The sequence below is a fragment of the Theobroma cacao genome, chromosome 5, assembly GCF_053813885.1.
Source record: "Theobroma cacao isolate CCN51 chromosome 5, ASM5381388v1, whole genome shotgun sequence".
In the NCBI taxonomy this organism is placed as follows: domain Eukaryota; kingdom Viridiplantae; phylum Streptophyta; class Magnoliopsida; order Malvales; family Malvaceae; genus Theobroma; species Theobroma cacao.
This window is the reverse complement of record NC_142643.1, coordinates 45,699,934-45,721,771: the sequence shown is the minus strand read 5'-3', so window position 1 is coordinate 45,721,771 and position 21,838 is coordinate 45,699,934. Positions and strand designations below refer to the sequence as shown.

The 21,838-nt window shown below is 32.6% G+C and overlaps 2 protein-coding genes across 2 annotated transcripts; both read right to left on the bottom strand.

The window, feature by feature from the left end:
• Positions 1–204: 204 nt before the first annotated feature.
• Positions 205–5,652, bottom strand: PES1 (Esterase/lipase/thioesterase family protein). The gene is made up of 13 exons (XM_018121880.2): positions 4,789–5,652; positions 4,551–4,602; positions 4,265–4,320; positions 3,667–3,825; positions 3,425–3,529; positions 3,052–3,158; positions 2,684–2,805; positions 2,394–2,502; positions 2,030–2,163; positions 1,486–1,855; positions 1,169–1,282; positions 877–962; positions 205–643 (listed from the first exon to the last, which is right to left on the bottom strand). The coding sequence occupies exons 1-13, from the start codon at positions 5,204–5,206 to the stop codon at positions 343–345; spliced, it is 2,133 nt and encodes a 710-aa protein (XP_017977369.2). The 5' UTR covers positions 5,207–5,652; the 3' UTR covers positions 205–342.
• Positions 5,653–7,917: 2,265 nt separating this feature from the next.
• LRS1 (Transducin/WD40 repeat-like superfamily protein) lies at positions 7,918–16,894 on the bottom strand. The gene is made up of 19 exons (XM_007030617.3): positions 16,646–16,894; positions 15,876–15,986; positions 14,915–15,073; positions 14,465–14,530; positions 14,268–14,357; positions 13,788–14,093; positions 13,532–13,629; positions 13,043–13,078; positions 12,817–12,937; positions 11,977–12,213; positions 11,478–11,573; positions 11,312–11,377; positions 11,125–11,163; positions 10,896–11,030; positions 10,436–10,797; positions 9,961–10,054; positions 9,226–9,414; positions 8,894–9,014; positions 7,918–8,510 (listed from the first exon to the last, which is right to left on the bottom strand). Exons 2-18 carry the CDS (start codon positions 15,972–15,974, stop codon positions 8,916–8,918), a joined length of 2,292 nt encoding a protein of 763 aa, XP_007030679.3. The 5' UTR covers positions 15,975–15,986; positions 16,646–16,894; the 3' UTR covers positions 7,918–8,510; positions 8,894–8,915.
• Between the last annotated feature and the right edge of the window lie 4,944 nt (positions 16,895–21,838).

The window sequence follows — 21,838 nt, the reverse complement described above, 5'->3', positions numbered from 1 at the left end:
AGATCTTTTAGGAATAATTTTAAAAATTATTGTATTTTTATGTCTGATTATAAGGGCCTAAATTTATGCTTTCTATATTTGTGATATCTTCTAATTTTAGGGCTGTTTTAAGGTTAATATGGATACATACATATATATAGGTTGCAGTAAATAATTTTTTTATGACAAAGAATAAAAAACTATCTTGTTTTTCCTCCCAACATGTAATGATAAACAAACCAATTTCCTTTTTTCCTTTGGTATTTGCAAATTTTGTAACAATTGTGCAACATAATATACCATATAGATTGTACAAAACTAAGCCTGTTAAAGAATCAAGATGCATATGCTAGAGTAAATTTTTCAAGGCTCGAATGATGGAACTTGGTCTAGAGGAGAATACAATGCACGGTAGATTGTCCTATCGATTATACTCCTATATGGGTCCTCCTCCCGCTTCTTCAACAAGTAAGAAATACATTGTTCAACTTCTGACTTAACCTGCAAATACAATTCATTTGCATCTTCTCGGTTCTCCAACAAATCCTCTCTTCCCTTCAATTTTATCGGCTTTCCAAACAGATAGTAAAAGCGGCCTGGTAGCTTGGGTAACATCCCTGGAATAAAGAGCTCTTGATTGGCTACCTCGCCCTTTGTTTCATCCCTACAACCAGAGCATGCTCTCCATTAATGCAATCAGTAATTGCATATAAGCAACTTATTGTTGTTCTTGGTGTAGCTGTCGCCAGCCTTTCGTGTACTTCCTCTATTTCTACCTAATAAGAATTCTTTTTGGGAAAAGAAAAAGAAAAGACCAGGCTTGCTTTTTGAAGATAAGTTGCCAGCATCTCAGAATAGAATATGAGATGTAAATATCATTAGAGTGAGAGAAGTGACCTTATTTTTATAGCATCCTGACGGGCTTTGTTGATAAAATCACTAACCCCAGGGATTTTCATCAGGTCATGGTAATCAAGAACCAACTGCCAAGAAGATCATAAGCAAAAATAATGATATTAGCACAAACTATCACGATTGCACCAAGAATATGAGATCAAATCCTGTTTTCATCAGAGATTGAGGAGGGGGAGGGGGGGAAGAAGGCTGTTGCTTCTTCCCATTGCATTCTGCATTGGTTCCAAAGATGAAACAATGAATTTATTTTTGGTAATAAGAAGCACAAACTTACTTCTGCAATATCATCTTCTCCTACAGTCCCAAAAGGTACAATTGTGGCCCCAAACCGTGCTGCCATTCTCACAAATTCTGGTTGATTTGGCCAAAATAATTTATATTGTTCACCCTGAATGATAAAAAATGCTACTTTCTGAGAACTTAGATCAGAAGTTTTGACATGAATAAAGCATTAAGTTACAAAAAGAACAGCAATAATAATCTCAAGGAATGTGGAAGAATAAACATGAAAGTCCTCTCTACTTGAAGAAAACAGTTTCTAACTTGGTTCCATAAAGAATCTATTTTGGACAAACATGAACTTTGTCTTACCTTATAATGGAGGGCCTCACGCTGACCCCCAGGATAAAGAAGAACATGGGCTTTTGTGGACAAAGCTCTGAAAAGGTAGTTTGCTGTGACAGGTAATGCACCCATTACTTTGACCCAATCAGGGAATGCAAATTCATTACCTGCACTCCTAAATTTCCCCCAAAATAACTCTGGATGTGCTATTCCTCGGACCATAATGTTCTTCTCTCTTAAGAATGCTTCAATAAGACAAGGAAGGTCTAACCCCATCAGCATATGGTAACCAACAAACAGCACAGGGCCTTCATTTGGAACCCCCGCAAGCCCCTGCACTATCTTCCCATCTTCCATGGTTGAGAACATAGCAGAACAAGAAGCAAAACGTAATAATCTGCAATTCAGGTGGCAGTAATATCAGCCAGAGTCTCAAACGAAGAGAAGTCGGTGAAAGGGTGCAACTTAAACAGGTTTCTTTAGCTGTAGTCCAAAAAAAAAGATACATTTGCATTGCTGATATCATCGCCGTTAAGTAATATGCATATAATACATTGCTTGGTGGAATTACCCAGTTACTTCACCAAATGCATATCTGTATTCTGACATGCTGGGAGGCAGAAAATCTGAGATATAGTCATGCCTCCTGGAACGACGGTATTTGCTAGTGCCCTTAATGACAGTCAGTAAATTCAGGCTATCTTCCTGTGCCACCACAGAAAAACATGCTGCCAGTCAAGTTTGTGCAGAATTACAAACATTTTCCATAGAAACAGGCCTATACTTTTGGTATGTAACACATAAAACATTGAGTAAACAGCTCCAGAGATGCTAAACTTCAAATATAAAGCAAGTATCGATGAAAGCTTAAGTTGAGTTCAGAAACCACATCATATCATCTAATAGCACACATGCAAACACACAATTTAACCTACCAGTAAGAGGGTATGCCCATTGTCCTTGAAGAAACGGATTTCACAATTTGGTAATAAATTCTTAAGACGATGAGCTTCTTCTCGACTTGGAAGCATATTATCCTTGTCACTGAAATGCATAAACCATCAACCATAATAAAGCTGAAAATAAATTTTCAGGAACAAATAAAATGATATATTAACAACTAAAAGGGAAGCGATATAAAAAACAATTAACCAGAAATATAAAAGATAAAAAAAGAAATAAATAAGTAGAAAAAGAAAGACAGCACAAGGAAGAGAATAAAGACCTCGCAAGCACTAGTACTTCAGCTTTAACAGCATGCAGACGTGAATTAGCATAAGCAGAAGCTGATTTAAGCAATTTCAACTTCCAAACAAGAGTCTCCTTTGGTATAATATCAGCCAAACACTGAAATTAAAGTAAGGAAAACAATATTACAGGCTGTGGACTAAATAGATCTCCAGCAGAATATTGTGAAAGCAAGACATGCAGCAAATGCCTGGGCAAAACACAATTCATCAACTCAGGCACCCAACCACAAACAAAAACAATATGGGGGAAATAGTTCAGACTTATAACTCAGATTAAATGACACTTTCATGCAGCATAACCAAAATCAAATGATAAATCCAAGAAAAAGAGACTGATTCTTACAGAAAGACGAGGAAGCAAAGCAGTGAGGTTGTCAGACAATTGTTCAATTTTCTGTGTGGGGGGAAGCCTACCTTCAACACCAACTGTTGCCATTTTCAATGGTTCGCCTGATCTCATAAAAACAGAAGCAACAATATCACAACAAACTCTTCTTTTGTAATCTATATCAAGCAATTTAAAACTAGACAATTTTGCTGATACATTCAGCTTTCTGTGAAACCTACAATTGAAAAAAATCTGAGCATGTTGTAACAGAGCACTGGGAATATGTAAGGCATATAGGGTTTGATATTAACAGCAATAGAGCATTGGAAATATATTAAATAGAAATGCATAAATCTGATTAAAAAAACTCGCCACTATATGCACGCACCCATCACAAGGCTCAGAATATAGGGGATGGTAACATGTAGCTCATCAGGAAAAGCTTTCAATATAGGGAACAATGGTTGCAGCTGTGACCTGCCAAATGATGTAGCTAAAATGAAATGACAAAAAAAAAAACCATCAGCCCACCTTGGCATTTCAGCAACAGAGTTCATCCAAACAAGCAAAGATTTAAGAATATGTGATGAAGAAGAAAGCACAAACTGGAATTTCAAAACGAAGACTGACCTGGATTCACTAATATCACCACTAAGTCAATAGTGGGATTACGAGCAGCAACTGCAAGTGCTAAACATCCTCCAAAGGAATCTCCCACCAAATAGATTGGACTATTCGGACGTGAAGCATGCTCAAGCCTAAGAGTTTCTTCAACAACTTTCACCAGTCCTTAATTAAAAAAAATTGACATTTAACTTTTTTATAAACAATACATACTGATTTAAATAGAATGCACAAACTTTATTCACAACATTTTTCTTTTTCGTAATACTGATACCTTTGAACAGCTTTCCATTGTGACATTGACAAAATGCATAATTTACAGTTTCAAATCAGGTTCATAGTTTCTGTTAAATCCCCTAAAAAATGCATGACAAATACCATGAACAAGATAAACAGAAAGCATTCAGAATGAGAAATTGGTTGCAGCAGAAAGATGCAAATTATAGACAAAGAAAGCAAATCAGCAATCATGTGTTACTCTCAAGATATAATATAAGACAAACAACTTCAAGCTTAGGGTACCATTTTGATGCATCATCAGCTTCAATAAAACTTCTAAACTAGTCAAGAAAATTAAAGTTCATAGGTCATGAAAGACAAAAACCTTCAAATGGTGTTCGGTCACAGACAGGAACATGAAGGCACTGAACTTCAAAAACCCTGCACTCAACAAAGTTCATCAAATAGAACTTGTTGCTTTCAAATATAACAGCTACTAATATGCCACAAAGGAGGCTATGGAACTGATTTGCCTGCCCTGTACTTGCTGAAAATTTTAACTTGAACTAACTTTCATTGCCAGTTTTAAAAGGAAATATCTAGAAGTTGTCAGCCAAAATAATCAGGGAAATTGGCAAAATTGTCACTTAGGGAAGGACAATACAACTTACTTTCCAAGAGCTTTATGGTGCAAAATGAGGCCAATCCCAACACCATCAAGTCCTGCAGAGATCAGTAATAAAAATCAAGTTGCCAAAACTCAATGGGGGAAAAACAAAAGAAAGAAAACTGCTTGTTTAAAGCAATAAACTTAGCAATAGTATAATTTAACCACCTCCATTTATCTATCAATCAGGGGAGAAATAGCAAAATTGAAAAACTAATGAAACGTATTAACACTGAGCTTACCAGGTAAAAACAGAAGAACAGGAGAACCTTTTACAGGACGACCACACTCAACAGGGCAAAACCACCTAGGTGGTCCACCATCAGGCTTAATCATGTCCTTTGCTCTATCAAGGTAATCTTTCACAGTATTAGTACCATAACCATCGTCCCACAACACTTCCAATTCTTCAGAAACCATTTCTTTCACCAATTTTTTCTCAACTTTAGGCTTTAACCTCCCATTCCCACCATCAATCAAGGACCCTTTCTTTTCTTTCTCTCCAATAACAGAACCTGCTCCATTCACTGAGACCCCATCAGATGACAACACTGACAAATCACCACCACCTAATCTCTCAGCTCGCACTCGAAAATGAGGCTCAAACTTTGGATTCACCCCAAAACAAGGCGAGACCCGGAAAGTAACAGCAGATGCCATGACTCCCTACTAAATTGCAGGAGTCTACACCCTTTTCCAAGACTCACAAAATTTAACAACCCAAAAATGCCAGCTTCAATAAGTAACAGTATATAATTTGGACTACCCTTTCCAAAGACTCACAAATTGAACAACTTTAAACCCTTTTCAGTGAATGGCAACAACTAGAAACAGTTAAATGAAAACTTAGCAGAACCCTTTTTCCAGCACAAGAAACTGGAAAAGAACAGCAAATAACCACAGCTATAATGCTGCCTAAAACACTCTAACTGAAACAATCACACTTTTTATGCCAAAATATATAGTAGTAATATTAAAAAAAAAAAAAGCAAAACGAAGTAGAGTACAAGAATGAAATCTGGTGTAAACCCAGAAAGCAAAACACAGTTTAAAGTATCTCTAGAAACAACATTATATTTTTAGAATTTCTTGTCTAAATCATGCAGTGAGAAAAATACCGGAATGACAGTGAAAATGTTTTGTATTAGAAGTTATCTGCTATGAATGGTTCAACTACATGACAAAGAAATGGAAAGAACTTAACAGGCTGGTGACTGGAGATTAGGATTGATAGATATGGTTTTTTTGGATTTTACCCAAATCTCCATTAACTCTTGTATAGCCATAGAAAGAGAAAACGACTCTATGTCTTTCTTTTCCCTGGTTGTGAATTAGCCATACCAGGTTAAATTTTAGTGTTTGGTGGACTGGCTTGGCATGGCATGTGTCTTTTTAACGGTTAAATTCTCACAACTAAGATACAAATGTAAGAAGAGGCGGGTTGGTTAGGCGGTGGAGAAGGCTTCGAGCTGTCAACTATTGACAGGAAAAGTTCTAGGTGATTGGTCTTTTTCAAGGTGAAAAGTGACATGCTCAAGGATTCAATCACGGAGGACCAAAATTAAGCAAAGGGTACACTCAAAGTTTGCTGAAACCAAGGAAAATTTCCAAGGCTCGTCGAGCACGTAAAGCATGTTCAATAATTGGTATATTTGTATTACATGTAAAAAATAAAAATCCCGTCCATATATACACTTGCAAGTACTTGAAATTCCGTCCTTTACTTGTTGACTAAGAAGTAGGACTCAATTTGGCTACAAGAACTATAGCAAAAGTTAAAAAGAAAGAGTCGCAAGAATACGGGAAAGATATATAGAAAGATAAGGGTTTGATAAATAAAGGTATGGAAAACTACCACCATAAAAACACCAACTATAGAGTAAAATAGCGGAAAAGAAATGCTGTAATTCCATATAAACAGAGAATTTATACATAATATTTCTATAAAGTGAAAAGGGTTTTTTTGTTGAGGCTACAATATGGGGACACGTGAACTCTATGCAAGCCAAAGGCTGAAAACAGTGCAGGGAATTGTCCCATCTCTTTGTGACCATAGACCACTGGCCTTAGCAGATTAGTTCGTGGCTGATTTTCGGTGTGACCCTGGCTTGGCCCCGACCCACCAGTCAGCCATGCTCTTCTTGCGTTATCTTGCGGATTCACCGTTGACCCACCGTTATTGTGGTAATTACATTCTTTAGGTTTAATTAGCCAAGTATAATACGTTATCCCATACGAAGATTTGTGTCTTTGAGGGGGACCCACCGTTCCAATCAATCATTCTGTGCTGACAAATCGGATTTTTTGACCTCATACATTTCTTTATCAGAAATATCTAATACAATTATATACTTAATATTCAAAAATTTTAATAAATTTTTATTTTATTACATTCAATACAATTTTAAATTTTTATTTTAAAACAAATAAACTCTTATTAATAATTTACAAACTATTATTATCAAAATAGCTCATGATTTTTATTATAATATTAATGTAAAAAATAAAAATATCACACAATAATATTTTTTATGTCACCTTAACACATCAAATCATTCATCGTGACATGCCGGCATGTCAACATCTAGATAAAAAAAAATTTCGAATTAAATCAAAGAAAACGAAGAACAAATGTCATTTTGAACTTAAAAGTACCAAAACCAACACAGAGAAGAACCGTCATTCGAACCTAATTAAGTAATAAAGATAACAAGATAATGAGCAGAGACGTTAAATTCGAACCTAAACCAACGCAAAGAAGAAAAAGATGACAAACATCCAATGTGATGTAGAGTTCTGGCAACGACAAGCATAAGAACTTGAAGATCTACTTTGCGTAGCTTTAAACAGAACCCATCGCTGTACCACATTCCCTAACTATTGAATTTTCATTTTCAATGCTTTTGCCTAACTTCAATAGGTGCCATTCCACTTTCCAACCAAACTCGTTAAAAGCTGAAAAATAATTTCTGATGCTGCCTAACGATTATGTGGGTCCACACTAACACTAGTGCCAAAAATCCAACTTCCTCATCTAGCTGCACAACCCAAAAGCATTAACCCCAATGCAGAGGATGCATTGCAACAACTGGAAAGTGAGATCAAAGTCATCAGTTTACAACAGAGCAAGAATACTCTCTAAATCACTTGAAAGCAGCAAATTACAACTTGAATAAAAAAAAAATAATAATAATGTAAGACAAATTGTACATATTTTTTTTAATTTCATTACAAATAAACAAATTAAAAGAATGCGATTTGAGCAGAACTTTTGAGAAGAAACAAACCAACTACATCAAATCCTCTTCCCTGAGTGTCTACTGGTAGATAAAGCATGGAATACGACTCGAAATCTAATCGGCTATTAGAAGTAATCTAATGCAGTCATTAATATTTCATTTCTTGACTCAAAAAAATCTACTGAAAAATGCATGAGAAAGTTTTCTAGAAATATATGACTGATTTGATGCACAAATTAAAAGTCTTATTTCCAGAAGAGAAAAAAAAAATCAACTTCATAACAAGAGTTTCTATGACTAGGTATTGTACCCCACAATACAAATCTACAGAGCTTTCGACATCATATGCCTATTTTTTTTTTTGTCCCAGAAAGTACCCAAATTTCTTTCAGCTAATTGTCCCCCGTAGTTACAAACTGTTCTGTCGCTTGCATTTCCACCCTACAGCTTCTTTCTGATGTATGGTAAGATCATGCTCATCTTCACTAGAAAAAGACCAAAAATTTATGATAAGCATCCGCTGAACTATGAAAACATAACCATGATCCTCTTAAACAAAGACTGGAGAATGCCCCCAGATCGAAAACCAATCATCTTTCCAAATATACAAGGATCCCACAGATACTTCTGATCATGATAGGCAACCTCAGATGAGCCAATATAATTCCCAACACTTTACAAAAGCATGAGATCTCCATCCCAATATACTGAGACCAATCTGCAGCCTAACAGAGAAGAGAGGATACAGTTCAAACACTATTTAAGCTGATTGCTTACTACAGATATCCAATGCACAGAAATGGTCTAGAGAAAGTAATCAATGTTAATCTCAGATCCAAATGAAACAAACACTGATTCCATTTTAAATTGACAGAATTATAGGGGTAAATTTAATTACCAGCATGCTTCCTTTCTAACCAATTAACCAACCCCTCCCTCCCCTTTCCAAAACCAAAAACAAATAAACAAGAAAATAAATCCAATAAAAACAAGTTTCCTGCTTTTATCATGACAAATAATGTTCCCCAAAGGATATTCATTCACATATGTATTGTTCTGTTAAAAGTGATACAGGTAACTTAAGTAACATGCATAACTAGCCACTCACCTGCTCCCAGAAGTCAATGAAATCACCTGCCCTGTATCACTCTATAATTAAGTATCAAGTCCTCGGGTTTCTTCCATACGTAAGCTCGCACAGTAGCTAAGCTCATGTCTGGAGATAATACCTGGAACATAGAGTAGCAAACAAAACAAGAGGTCAGCATAGAATGATTGAACTTTGAACTAAACAAGTTAGTCTAAAACTATTTTACAAACACCACATAGGAAGGTTTATTTATTGGTACCACAAGATGAGGAACAAAACCACAGCTTTGACAAAGAGATCTTAGGCTCTTAACCAATGTCATTGTAACATAAAACATGCCGTTCACTTGCCTGATTATTACACAAAATCTCAATAGAAGGCCGAAGCTTTTGCCAAGGCTTCAATCCAGACCGAAAAGATCCATCTCCAACTGCTGAATGCTGCAATTGTCCTCCAAGTCCAGGAGCAAATGTCCCATCGGTATTTACACTATCAATTGGTTTGTCAAGCACCATCTTTTCTATGACATAGTTGACAACCTACATAATCACAACAACGGAATGAATGTACATTATTATACCAGAAGACCCATAAATATTGATATACAAAATACAATTTAAAACAAGCTTTTCTGCATTAATATCAAGTTGGTGTCCAAAAAATTAATACATACATCATCTTCTGATAAACCAGTTATCAGCATCTGATATCCAAATTTTAAAAACCAGTGAAGAAAAGAAAATCTAACAAACCACAAAGGCATCTTGCTCTACTATATGAGTAAAAGAGCACTCAACAAAGCTAATTCAGAAGACTATTTCATTCTAATTCATTCCAATCTTGTTTTGGCTACAACAAAGTTAAAGGTCCTATCAATGTATATGTATACTAAAATAACATTTCCAGTAACCTAACATTGCTCTTTTGGCCCTTATGCTGTCCATGCTCCATATTATGAAATAGTATAGTGTATTAACCAAGTCTTCTAGGTCTATATACAGACAACGGTTGCTACTTTGTACAAATGCATGCCATGCAAAAGAAATTGTCTTTTGCAAGTTCTAAAGAAAACAAGACAGGCATACCTTATGTATTCTCAATATGCGAGGTGCACTTAACTTCCCCTGTGTGAGGATCTGAACGTTTGAACCTTCACATGGATGAAGGTAGAAGCTGCACCTGCAAAATGAAAAGTGTTCATAAAGAGAGAGAGGGAGAAAAGGATGAAGGGACACCCTACTTAACACAAGATTAACAAGTTATATAATTATTCATATTCCAAATTTAGTGCAACTCAGTAAAGGAAGGACATTCTTTTCTAAATAAATAGAAATGCTGATGTCCACAAGAAAAATATCAAAGAATAAGGGCTAAAGGCACAACTAAAAGCATAGCAAATTACTGGACTTAACGACACTTCTTTAAGTTCAGGTCTGGGTAGCAAGCATATCCAAACAGAGGAAAACCAAAAAGCAGTTGAATGTATGCAGATTTCCTCGCAATCTTGTTATTTAAGATTTAATTAAGCAAAGGAAAGTTTAATGAGACCAAAGAAGTTACTTGGTATTTTCTCGTGGTGGTAGCCGATTATTTAATACACAATCCAAAACCCACCAAGGGAAGTCCTTCTCATCCTCGGTTCCATCCAATTCAGTAATTTTCTTTCTCCAAGGACCGCCTTGAGAACCCTCGGTGATAATTGAGGGAGGGGAAACTATAGAAAACTCGAAAGGAGGATACACCATAGAGTCATTTTCTGCATTTCCATCTACCTCAATTCTTGAATGAGGGAGACTTCTAGAAGTAATGTCTTTTCCTGTTAAAACATCTCCATTGGCTGAAGCCTGGGAGCCAAGTCTTTGCCTTCTTTTGGTCATCCAATAAGCCAATAGACCTTTAAGGGTTTCACGAGCTAGATTAACCTGCCAAAGACAAGTCCACAACAGATGCACATAATAATCACAGAATATTTCTCACAGATATCAGTGACTTAAATATTGCCACAATCAATGGAAAATACCTTATCATCCTCAGGTTTGCCAGTTATGTTCAGATCTGCAGAATACATCTCCGCAGAAAAGCATTGGGGTGTGTCCAAATGAACAGACAAGCTTCCAAGCCGGGTATCCACCGTGAACCATGCAGGAATGCTTACCTAGAGTGGTTTTAAGCAAAAATCAACAGTAAATTCCAGAAAAAAAAATGCATTGTATTTAACTCATATAAATTCAAATTAATAGATATCGCACCATCTCAAACAACTGCTCCTTTTTCTCGTCAAATGAAACCTGGACATTGAAATTAAAGGAATGAATAAATGCATACAAATATAAACATACCCATCTAGAAGTGTGTCCACACCTGTAAGTGAAAAGAAAAGTGCAAACAACTTTCTACTCAGAACAATGAAAGAAAATGGGAAAAAATTTAGTTCACCTGTCCATAGTCCTCGATCACAACACCCCTGGTAATCTCCCAGAGCTTTACTGAACCAGCAGTATCCTGTTAAAGAGGCATAAACATCATTTATGCAAAAAAAACAATCTCCCAAAACAAAGTCTTTAAAACCAAAAGCAAGAAATATAAGTACTCCCACATTTACCTTAGTCAAGACATGCCTTCTGTTGTTTAAAATTTCATGCTGAACTATTGCTGGAGTTCCAGTAATGGTAAAGATTGGTTCTTTATAAACAGGAGTCTGAGAATGACCAAAAATGTCAGCGCATCAGTCAAGGGAGTGGGATAGAAATCAATATTAAACTCCATACAAAGCCAAACTTCAAAAGAAATATCCATAAAAGAGCATCATGATTAATCAAAAAAAAAATCTAATATTTGTTCTGTTTTCTTAGTCGTGGGTGAGCAAGGAACAAATGAAACAGAACCATTAATAAATCAATGAGCAGGCACCAAATTCACTACAATTCAAGTACCTAAAGGAAAGAAATGTTACCACAGTGCAGAGTTTAAGCATTTAAGAATACTTGACAAAAATTAATAAAGCAGAGAAAAAAAGGACTATGAGACAAAAATTCTCATAAACAAGGTAATTTGCTGTAAGCAAAAACATGTATAAACATAAAAATATACACTATACTTACTGGAGTAGACCCTTCTAAGGAAACTCTTGCCCTGGAAAAAGACAAGTTTCCAGCCAAGAAGGAACCACCTCTTTGAAAGATCTTCTGTGGATTTCGTCCTTCAGCAGGCCATCTATGAACTGAAGAATCTGTTGTTGCAACCCATATACTATCATCATGCAGTGCCAACTGCAAAATCGGGTGTTCCTTTGTGCAAAGCAAAAGACTCTCTCTTGTTGTCAAGTCTGTCAAATATAACTGATGTATGTACAAAAATAAGTAAAAGCTCAGAGTTAACGCTAAATATTAGAACTGACAACAAGGATGTCAAGAATTGTCAAGATTACATTCTAAGAAAATTTGGAAGTATGGCCTCCATTTAATGTTAAAATGATTCAAAAACTTATTTAAGCTAGAATAACATTATCAAGTCTAAAGAATTCTAGGAAAGAAGCCTATATTACTTATTCTTCTTCCTTACTCTCTTTTTTCCAGCATTGGTTTCAATCTCAAACCAACCTTGAACACCTCCAACAAACCCCAACCCCACTCACATAAATTCATAATGAAATTAAACCCTTCACCCTTAATTTACCATCCACGACTACTGTTAACAGTACCAGCACAGCCCAGGATTGCTTTCTAAATCCTTTATTATTTCCATCCAATCGCAATCTATACCAAATATAAAACCCCTAATTATTCTTGTAATATCCCATCCTTCTATATCAATCAAGCCTGAATTACTAATCAGCCAATTATCCTAAAACAGCATAAATTTCTTCTCAAATTCTACATCAAAACACTTGCAAAAATGATAAAAATGTCCATTCAAAAGGTTTGGCATGAATATATACTTACAGAAAGATCTCTACCACCACTATAAACATGACTAAATGTTGGGGTGCTGGCAAGCGCCCAAACAGAATCTGTATGCACAGCATATGAATGCACACAACGTTGCTGACCAAGGTCCCATAGCCTACAAAATAAAATTACGACCAGATGAAGGCAAGGTCTTAGATTCTTTATGGTTGAACATGGCACGTCATTAAACAACAGCAAAACAAATGCACAAATTATGTACCTGATCATAGAATCAGAGGACCCTGATAAACAATATCTGAAAGAATACAAAATGTCTGTCAAAAACTTCACTAATAAAATAAACACAGCACAGAGGAGCACACAATCAAATAACAGAACTCACTAGCATTCAATCAGGGGAAGAACCCATCAGACCCCAATAAACTCCCGGATAAGTCCAAAGAAAAGTTAACCTAATTTCGCTTAAATGTGAACATCTACATCTATATGAAGCCATAACAAGGTTTAGTGTCCACACTTCAACCGCCCCTTTTGTTCTCAAAATATTTTTATCATAGGACAATTGGCAAAATTATCCAATCAACCAATCAGTTTATCCCACTACCACAGAATAGTTCAGCAGTTGCAAGAGAAAAATCAGATAACAAAATGTATCTTAAATGCATCTTAAAGCTCCATAATTGTAAAGACTCCAACACAAAATTTAACTCAGAACTAAGGAATACGGAGCTGAATCCATTGTACCAACCTGCCAGTAGAATCTAGAAGCAGAGTCCTAATGTTATCTGTATGCCCTCTAAGCTTCATAGTCTTTGACCCAGTTCTTGGGTCCCAAACTCGCACAACCTATACAAAAGTGGGACAGGAAATTAAGATTGCTACTGAAATTGTTAAATTCATCAAATGACTAACAACGGTAAAGATAAGACCATCTCTTGCAAGATGTCATACATAGAAACATGTTATTATTAGAAAAATTAAATTCAGTAAGAAGCAAAAACTACCTTCTCAGTCCCACCAGAGACCAGAAGGGTTCCACTATCATTCATTGCCAATGCATAGACTGACTCTTTATGGCCTTTGGCAGAGATGGGGACATAACCATGAGACTGAGCTGAGTGTGCAGTAATGCTGTTACTCGAGCTAATCGGTCGCAAACTTGACATTGGTATTGAATTCGCAGAACCATTGATGCCATTGGAACAATCATCTTCCATTGCATCACTGGACTTTGAGAGTGGAGTAACCGCAGCTTCAATATCCCACACGAAGACTTCCCCACCAAGCCCCCCAGAGGCAACCACATTGGTCTAAAATGAACTAAAAAAGAATCAGAAAATGACTTCTAAAAGAATAATATCATACCTTGAAGTACAACTTATGCTGCCATATTAACCATGAAACTTAGATAGCAGTATTGCGCTGAAAGGAACCTTTCATCCATGCAGTAAATAAATCCACTAAAATTTTGACATAGAAATTACATTTTTTTCAGCTGCAGCTAGACATGTAACATAGTCTGAGTGTTGACGGAGAGTCCTGGTACAAGTTCCATCAGACAAGCAATTCCATGTCTGGTTTATCTCAAGGCAAAAGCAAATAAAAGAAAAGGTTAACAATTAAGGAGAAACTAGTCCAAAAGAGAACAGCCAAAGATAATGCATTAAGTAATTCTACAAACCTTCAAAGTGGTGTCAGATGAGCAGGAAACAAGTGTATTATCACCAACAATTACAGTATCATTTACCTGCATAACGAGGACATTGCCTTATTCTCAATCATAACTTAATGCATTCATAGAGCTATCTTATGTATGTGAGATAATTGGATAGTGAATTCCCCAACTGAAGAAGATGATAAAACAGCTCTCAACATTCAAATTGACTATTGGTGTAATTGATGTGCACAAGAGAAATACGTGCTCTAGATTTTCCTTTCGGTGAGTTGGGTAGTTGGAAATTCATATTTGACAAAACATCAAGATATGGCATTCTAGTAAACCAAAAACAGAAAATAAATTAAAATTTTCACACCCTCCCCACCACAAATTAGCAATAGAAGGGTATCAGCTAAAGTACAAGGGTCATGCTGATAACCAAAAGTAAACAATCATGGGCAAAAAAGATGGTACCCAATCAACATGTGACTCAAATGTAGCAGAGCAAGTGGCCGCATCTTCACCCAATGCCCATCTCTTAAGTGTGCCATCACGACTTCCAGTGAAGAGATAGTTGCACCCATCAGACACAGACGATTTTAGCACAGCCAAACAATTTATGCCAGCACAATGCTGCACAACAATGTACCAAAGTCAAGAAACATCAGTTACCACACACATAATTAACTGAAAAAGTGGTTGATACAATCTAAGATAATGACTCTTTTTGAGAATATAAAGCAAAAGATTAGCAGAATATTCCAATTTGATTGTGAACATGATCTTATGTTAATGATGGATATATGGATAATGTAATAAAATAGTAACAGTGAACATAGACCTTTTTTTTTCATTTTAATTTGGTATAACATAAATCCTAAGCAGAAGAAGAACCCAAGTAATGACACCAACACAGCATTACCTTGGAGAAGGAAGTTCATGGGTTCCAACCCCAAATAGATTTCAAAGATGCCAAGTTTATCAACAAAATAAGTCTAAAATAAACATTTCTAAGTCAATCTGATGAAAAGCACATATAGCATGGTCTACTAACTCTACACAAGGATACAAGCAAATACACAGGCATACCAATAATTATTCTATGGATAGTTAATAAATGTTAGTGCCCCCACATAGATGAATTCATATAAAAATAAACACAAGCTTCTACAATTTATATGTTAGCTACGATGGATTGCATGATAGAGATAAGAAAAGGCGTATTAATCTAAAAATGTGAAAACACCTATAATTTAAAATGCCACATTGCAGTGAAAGATACAGAAAAACAAATTAGAATCCTAAAACAAATCAGAATATGAAAATTCGTCAGCTCTCCAAATCAAGGAAGACAACTTGTTCACTTCAAATAGCAAAAACAAAGGGGAAAATAATGAAAGGCTTAGATAAAGAGAAACCATTAAATCCACTTCACCTTTTTGTCATCGGTGTCATTCAATACATATGTCAGCCTCTTTTCTTTACGTGGGCGGTTAGAATTGGCATTGTTCCCTGCACTGCCCACTCGGTGCATTGCAGTGACCCCCTACATTAACAGTCAAATAAAAATTAAAAATGCTAGAACCCTTATATTTCATTGCTCGCTAAAAAATTGAATACTTGAGCACAATAAATTAAATTAGAGTAACCTATAATCTGCAATCAAAAATCAATTAAAAAACAAAAATACTGAAACGTACCAAAATAAACCAAAACTTTCTACTTTAACAGCTAATTAATATGTTTATAAAAAAAATCTAAAAAGAATAAAAATCCTTCCACGTAATTCTACAGAAACAGACTAAATCTTCACATAACTAAACTCTCATTAAAGCCAAATTTCCTCTCAAATAACATATACTCAACGCTTTGGCGTTTTAACAATCGCTACAAGCGCAACTATTGCTACTAACATTTAATTCTTTTTTCATCTTAATAGAACGCATAAATGCAATGAACTCATTGAAAATTCAAATAAAAATAATAAAATTTGACCATAATTATCAAAAACAGATCATTAATGTTAAATATAATAAAAAATTAATATTAGATTCAATAAATTATCAGGTACAAAAATTCTACTAAATACACAGAGAGGCAAACTCGAAATGATCGCCGAGAACACGCGTGGTCGACGATCGGAGCGAGAGAGAAAAGAAAAACAGAATGAGCAAAGAAGTGGAGAGAATAAGGCTTTGAACTTACAGGACAGTCGTCGTAGAAGAAATCGAACGGCGATGGAAAGGAATCGCTGACGAGAGAGAGCCGAGATTAAACCCTAGAAAATTTTGGTGCGTCGAAATTTGATTTTCGTTTTTGTTTTGAATTCTCTTTTTTTCCTTTGCTATCGAAAAGAGGGAAGAGAGCGAGAGAGAGATTTGGGGAAGAAAGGATCATGAACAAATTAAATAAAATAAAATAAAACTCTTCTCAAAAAAAATGAAGGAGAAAGTGAAACTGAAAAGTCAAAAGACTAGGGAGAGCAGGGGGAGTGGGGGGAGTGGCTTATCGGTGTAGTGAAATTAGTATACACGACGTCGTTTTGGAAAAAGCTCACTAAAAGAAAAAAAATATTATTAATTGATCTTTTTACTTTTAGCAAAAGTTATTTAAAGACAATTAATTTTTATTAAATGGTTTGTTGTTGACAAAGAAAATGCAAATAATTTATTATTTACATAATTATTTTGTAAGACAAATTAGCCTTACTTTGGTTTTCAATAAAATTATCTTTTAACCAAATCATAATTTAATCAATATTATTACTTTTTCTATATTTTGATATAATGAAGCTAAAATCGAGAATTAGCATGAAATTCTACCTAATTAAATTAATTGTCGTTTTTCTTTCACGACTCATCTTACTTATAAACTTAAATTCGTCTTATCTTATTTAATATGAAATCTGTAATATTCTTTCACACGATTATACAATACATTCATTGCATGCGTAAAGAAAAAATGCTCATTTGATCTAAACATAACTTAATTTAATATTTGTTAAAGATGATCTCATTTCAAAAATTAGATAAATTTGAATATTATTTGTCAATGAATTAAAAAAAATTTTAAAAATTCTCTTTTATTAAAAAAATCTTTAAGAAATACAAAATTAGATTTTATCTAATTAGAAAATATAAACGATTTTGTCACCATAAGCAAAAAAAAAGTCAAACGATTGATAAAAGAAGAAGAATTTTTACGTGGGAGAGGGGAAGGAAAAATGAGGAACCATGAAGTAAATAAAAGTGAAACAGTTATTAAATGCCCCCTTGACCGATTTTAAAGGCATGATGTTCTTTCAATTAGATTAATAATAAAAAATTAGCAGGGATGAAATATTAAAAAAATAGGAGACTTTTTTGGTTGATTGAGAATAAATTTTAATTTAATTTAATTTATTTTATTTACATATATAAAAATTAAATACTATTATCATTAAATTAAATATTGAAACATAAACAAAATTTAAAACACAAATAAAAAAAATGGAGTCAATTTTTTATGGTCCAAAGTAAAGACTCCCAACAAGAACTAGGTGAGATGTAGTGGGGCGAAATCTATTATTACAAAGCTGCAAAATTACATCCATCAATCTCATCTAGATGATAAATTGAATCTGTGACATAGGATTTGGGGACATGCTTTCTGTCCTACTCTACATAGTTTATAAGTAATTTTTAACCTTTACTATAAATTTCATCTTATTTCTATTTTCTTTTTTTCATTGATAGGAGAAAAATATTATAGTATTATTAAGTATATTAATATCATACAATATGCTATGATACTAACGAAAATCGATACAAATTAACATGTCCAAATTATGATAAAATTTTTTAAATAGTCAAGGTTGTTTTTGTTTTTTTTCTTTTATATATTTTTCTTTGTAATGATAACAAGATAATGTTTGGATTTTTTTCTTTTTTATTAGAAATTGTTTCATAATTTAAAATATATCTCAACAAGAAAAGTCAATAAAATCAATTGACTGTAACTTGATTTTTCTTTAATGAACAATTTACTCACATATATTAAAAATAATTGTACTTAAAACGTTTTTGGTTACAGTAAATGTAAAAGAATAAAAACCCCATAAATTAATTAATTAAACTCATTTTTTCGAAGAAAATTAATGTTCATCTGTAATTAAGTGAGATGGAAAAAAAAATGTTGAATGGAGTATAATACTAATACTAATTTAAAATTATATATCTATAATTTATATATATATATTTATAATAAGAAAGTAAAAGTCAAGCCATTGGAAAATTAAGCCACCATTATTGTAATTGAACGTGCCTAGAAGTTGTGCATGAATCTTCCATCTTTATGACTTGCAATTTTTTATTTAAGAACGTTGGGGTGGAATTTGTAAATCTATAACAAGGACCACTAATTATTTTTTCTTTCTTTTTTTTAATTGTAAACAAAATTATATACTAATTATAGTTTATTTTTTTCAATGGGCTGAATAGGCTTTAAATTTCGGGCTTTAAAACAATTGGATGATGGGCCAATTAACTTTGAAAATTAAAATCTGTTTAGCCCAACCCAAATTCGTAGCCTAACCCAAGTATGTATGTAAAATTATATTAATAAAGGATGAAGAATTTGAGATCAAAACTTTAATTTTTTTATTTTTTATTAAATAGGACAATTTAAGGATGAATAAAAAATTAAATGTATGATATTGTAATTGTATAGCCTACGTAGTAATATCAAATATGCTACCAAGTTTGACAAGGACCAAATTAAAAAAAAAAAAGAAGATAGGTGGTCATAACAAGAATGAGAAATGCTTCTTCTCAAAAAGAAAAAAGAAAAAAAAGATGAAGTATTTTATTAATCTAATTGCTCAATTAGTTATAAAGAAATCAAATGAATTTGTTACTATCCATTATTTTCAAAGAATCGGTCAATAATTCTATGTGCATAGTGTTTTTGATAAACTTTTCATTGAAAATTTTCGTGTCATTTAAATTGATTATATGTTAAATGTCTTTTTCATAATTTTTTTTAACAAAATTAGATCCGTCAAAAATATCGCCTAAAAAATAATTTCAATAAGAAATCCAATCGATAAATATATACTATCTATAAAAAAAACAAAAAGGCATATTACCTAAGTTCGTAAATTATTAAGAAAAATTTCAAATAAACTCTTATTATTTTATTACATTCAATCATGTCTTAATAAAAAATTAGCAGGGATGAAATATTAAAAAAATAGGATATTTTTTTGGTTGATTGAGATTTAATTATATTTATTTACATATATAAAAATAAATACTATTATTATTAAATTAAATATTTAAATATAAAAAACATTTAAAACACAAATAAAAAAAATGGAGTCAATTTTTTGTTGTCAAAAGTAAAGACTCCCAACAAGAACTAGGTGAGCTGTAGTGGGGCAAAATCTATTATTGCAAAGCTGCAAGAAACATCCATCAATCTCATCTAGATGATGAATTGAATCTGTGACATAGGATTTGGGGACATGTTTTCTGTCCTACTCTACATAGTTTATAAGTAATTTTTAACCTTTTCAATAACTTCCATCTTATTTATACTTTTTTTTTTCATTTATAGGAGAAAAATATTATAGTATTATTAAGTATATTAATATCATACAATATGCTATGATACTAACGAAAATCGATAAAAATTAATATGTCCAAATTATGATAAAATTTTTGAAATAGTCAAGATTGTTTTTGTTTTTTCCTTTTATATAATTTTCTTTGTAATGATAACAAGATAATGTTTGGATTTTTTTTCTTTTTTATTCGAAATTGTTTTATAATTGAAAATATATCTCAACAAGAAAAGTCAATAAAATCAATTGACTGTAACTTGATTTTTCTTTAATTAGCAACTTACTCACATATATTAAAAATAATTGTACTTAAAACGTTTTTGGTTAAAGTAAATGTAAAAGAATAAAAACCCCATAAATTAATTAATTAAACTCATTTTTTTAACGAAAATTAAGATTCATCTGTAATTAAGTGAGATGGAAAAAAAATATGTTGAATGGAGTATAATACTAATACTAATTTAAAATTATATATCTATAATTTTATATATATATATATATATATATTTATAATAAGAAAGTAAAAGTCAAGCCATTGGAAAATTAAGCTACCATTATTGTAATTGAATGTGCCTAGAAGTTGTGCATGAATCTTCCATCTTTATGACTTGCAATTTTTTATTTAAGAACGTTGGGGTGGAATTTGTAAATCTATAACAAGGACCACTAATTATTTTTTCTTTCTTTTTTTTAATTGTAAAAAAAATTATATACTAATTATAGTTTATTTTTTTCAATGGGCTGAATAGGCTTAAATTTTGGGCTTTAAAACAATTGGATGACGGGCCAATTAACTTTGAAAATTAAAATCTGTTTAGCCCAACCCAAATTCGTAGCCTAACCCAAGTATGTATGTAAAATTATATTGATAAAGGATGAAGAATTTGAGATCAAAACTTTATTTATTTATTTATTAAATAGGACTATTTAAGGATGAATAAAAAACTAAATGCATAATATTGTATAGCCTACTTTGTAATATCAAATATGTTACCAAGTTTGACAAGGACCAAATTAAAAAAAAAAAATAAAGAAGAGGAAAAGTGGTCATAACAAGAATGAGAAATACTTATTCTCAAAAGGAAAAAAAAATGAAGTATTTTATTAATCTAATTGCTCAATTACTCATAAAGAAATCAAATGAATTTGTTACTATCGATTATTTTCAAAGAATCAGTCAATAATTCTATGTGCATAGTGTTTTTTATAAAAATTTTGTTTGAAAGTTTTTGTGTCATTTAAATTGATTAGATGTTAAATGTCTTTTTGAATGAATTTTTTTAATAAATTAGATCCATCAAAAAAATCGTCTAAAAAATAATTTTGGTAAGAAATCCAATCGATAAAGATATACTATCTAGAAAAAAACAAAAAGACATATTACCTAAGTTCATAAATTATTAAGAAAAATTTCAAATAAACTCTTATTTTTTTATTACATTCAATCACGTCTTAATATTTTTCTTTTGAATTAAATAAAAAAATAATAATTAATTAACTATTATTAGTTAAACTACCATATGTCATTTTTATGTCATGTGGTATGTTGAAATATCATAATCAATGATAATATATTATAATAACATGACTATGTGGTATGCTATGTGAGAATAAAATGACAAGTAATGTTTTAATTAATGATAATCAATCAAGTTTTAGTTATAAAGAGTCTATTTAATTTAAAATAAAAATATAATAATTTGATTAAATGAAATAAAAGAATAATAAATTATTTAAAATTTTAAAAATAATTCAATTATTTTTAAAAACATTGTCTAAAAAATATCATATTTTCT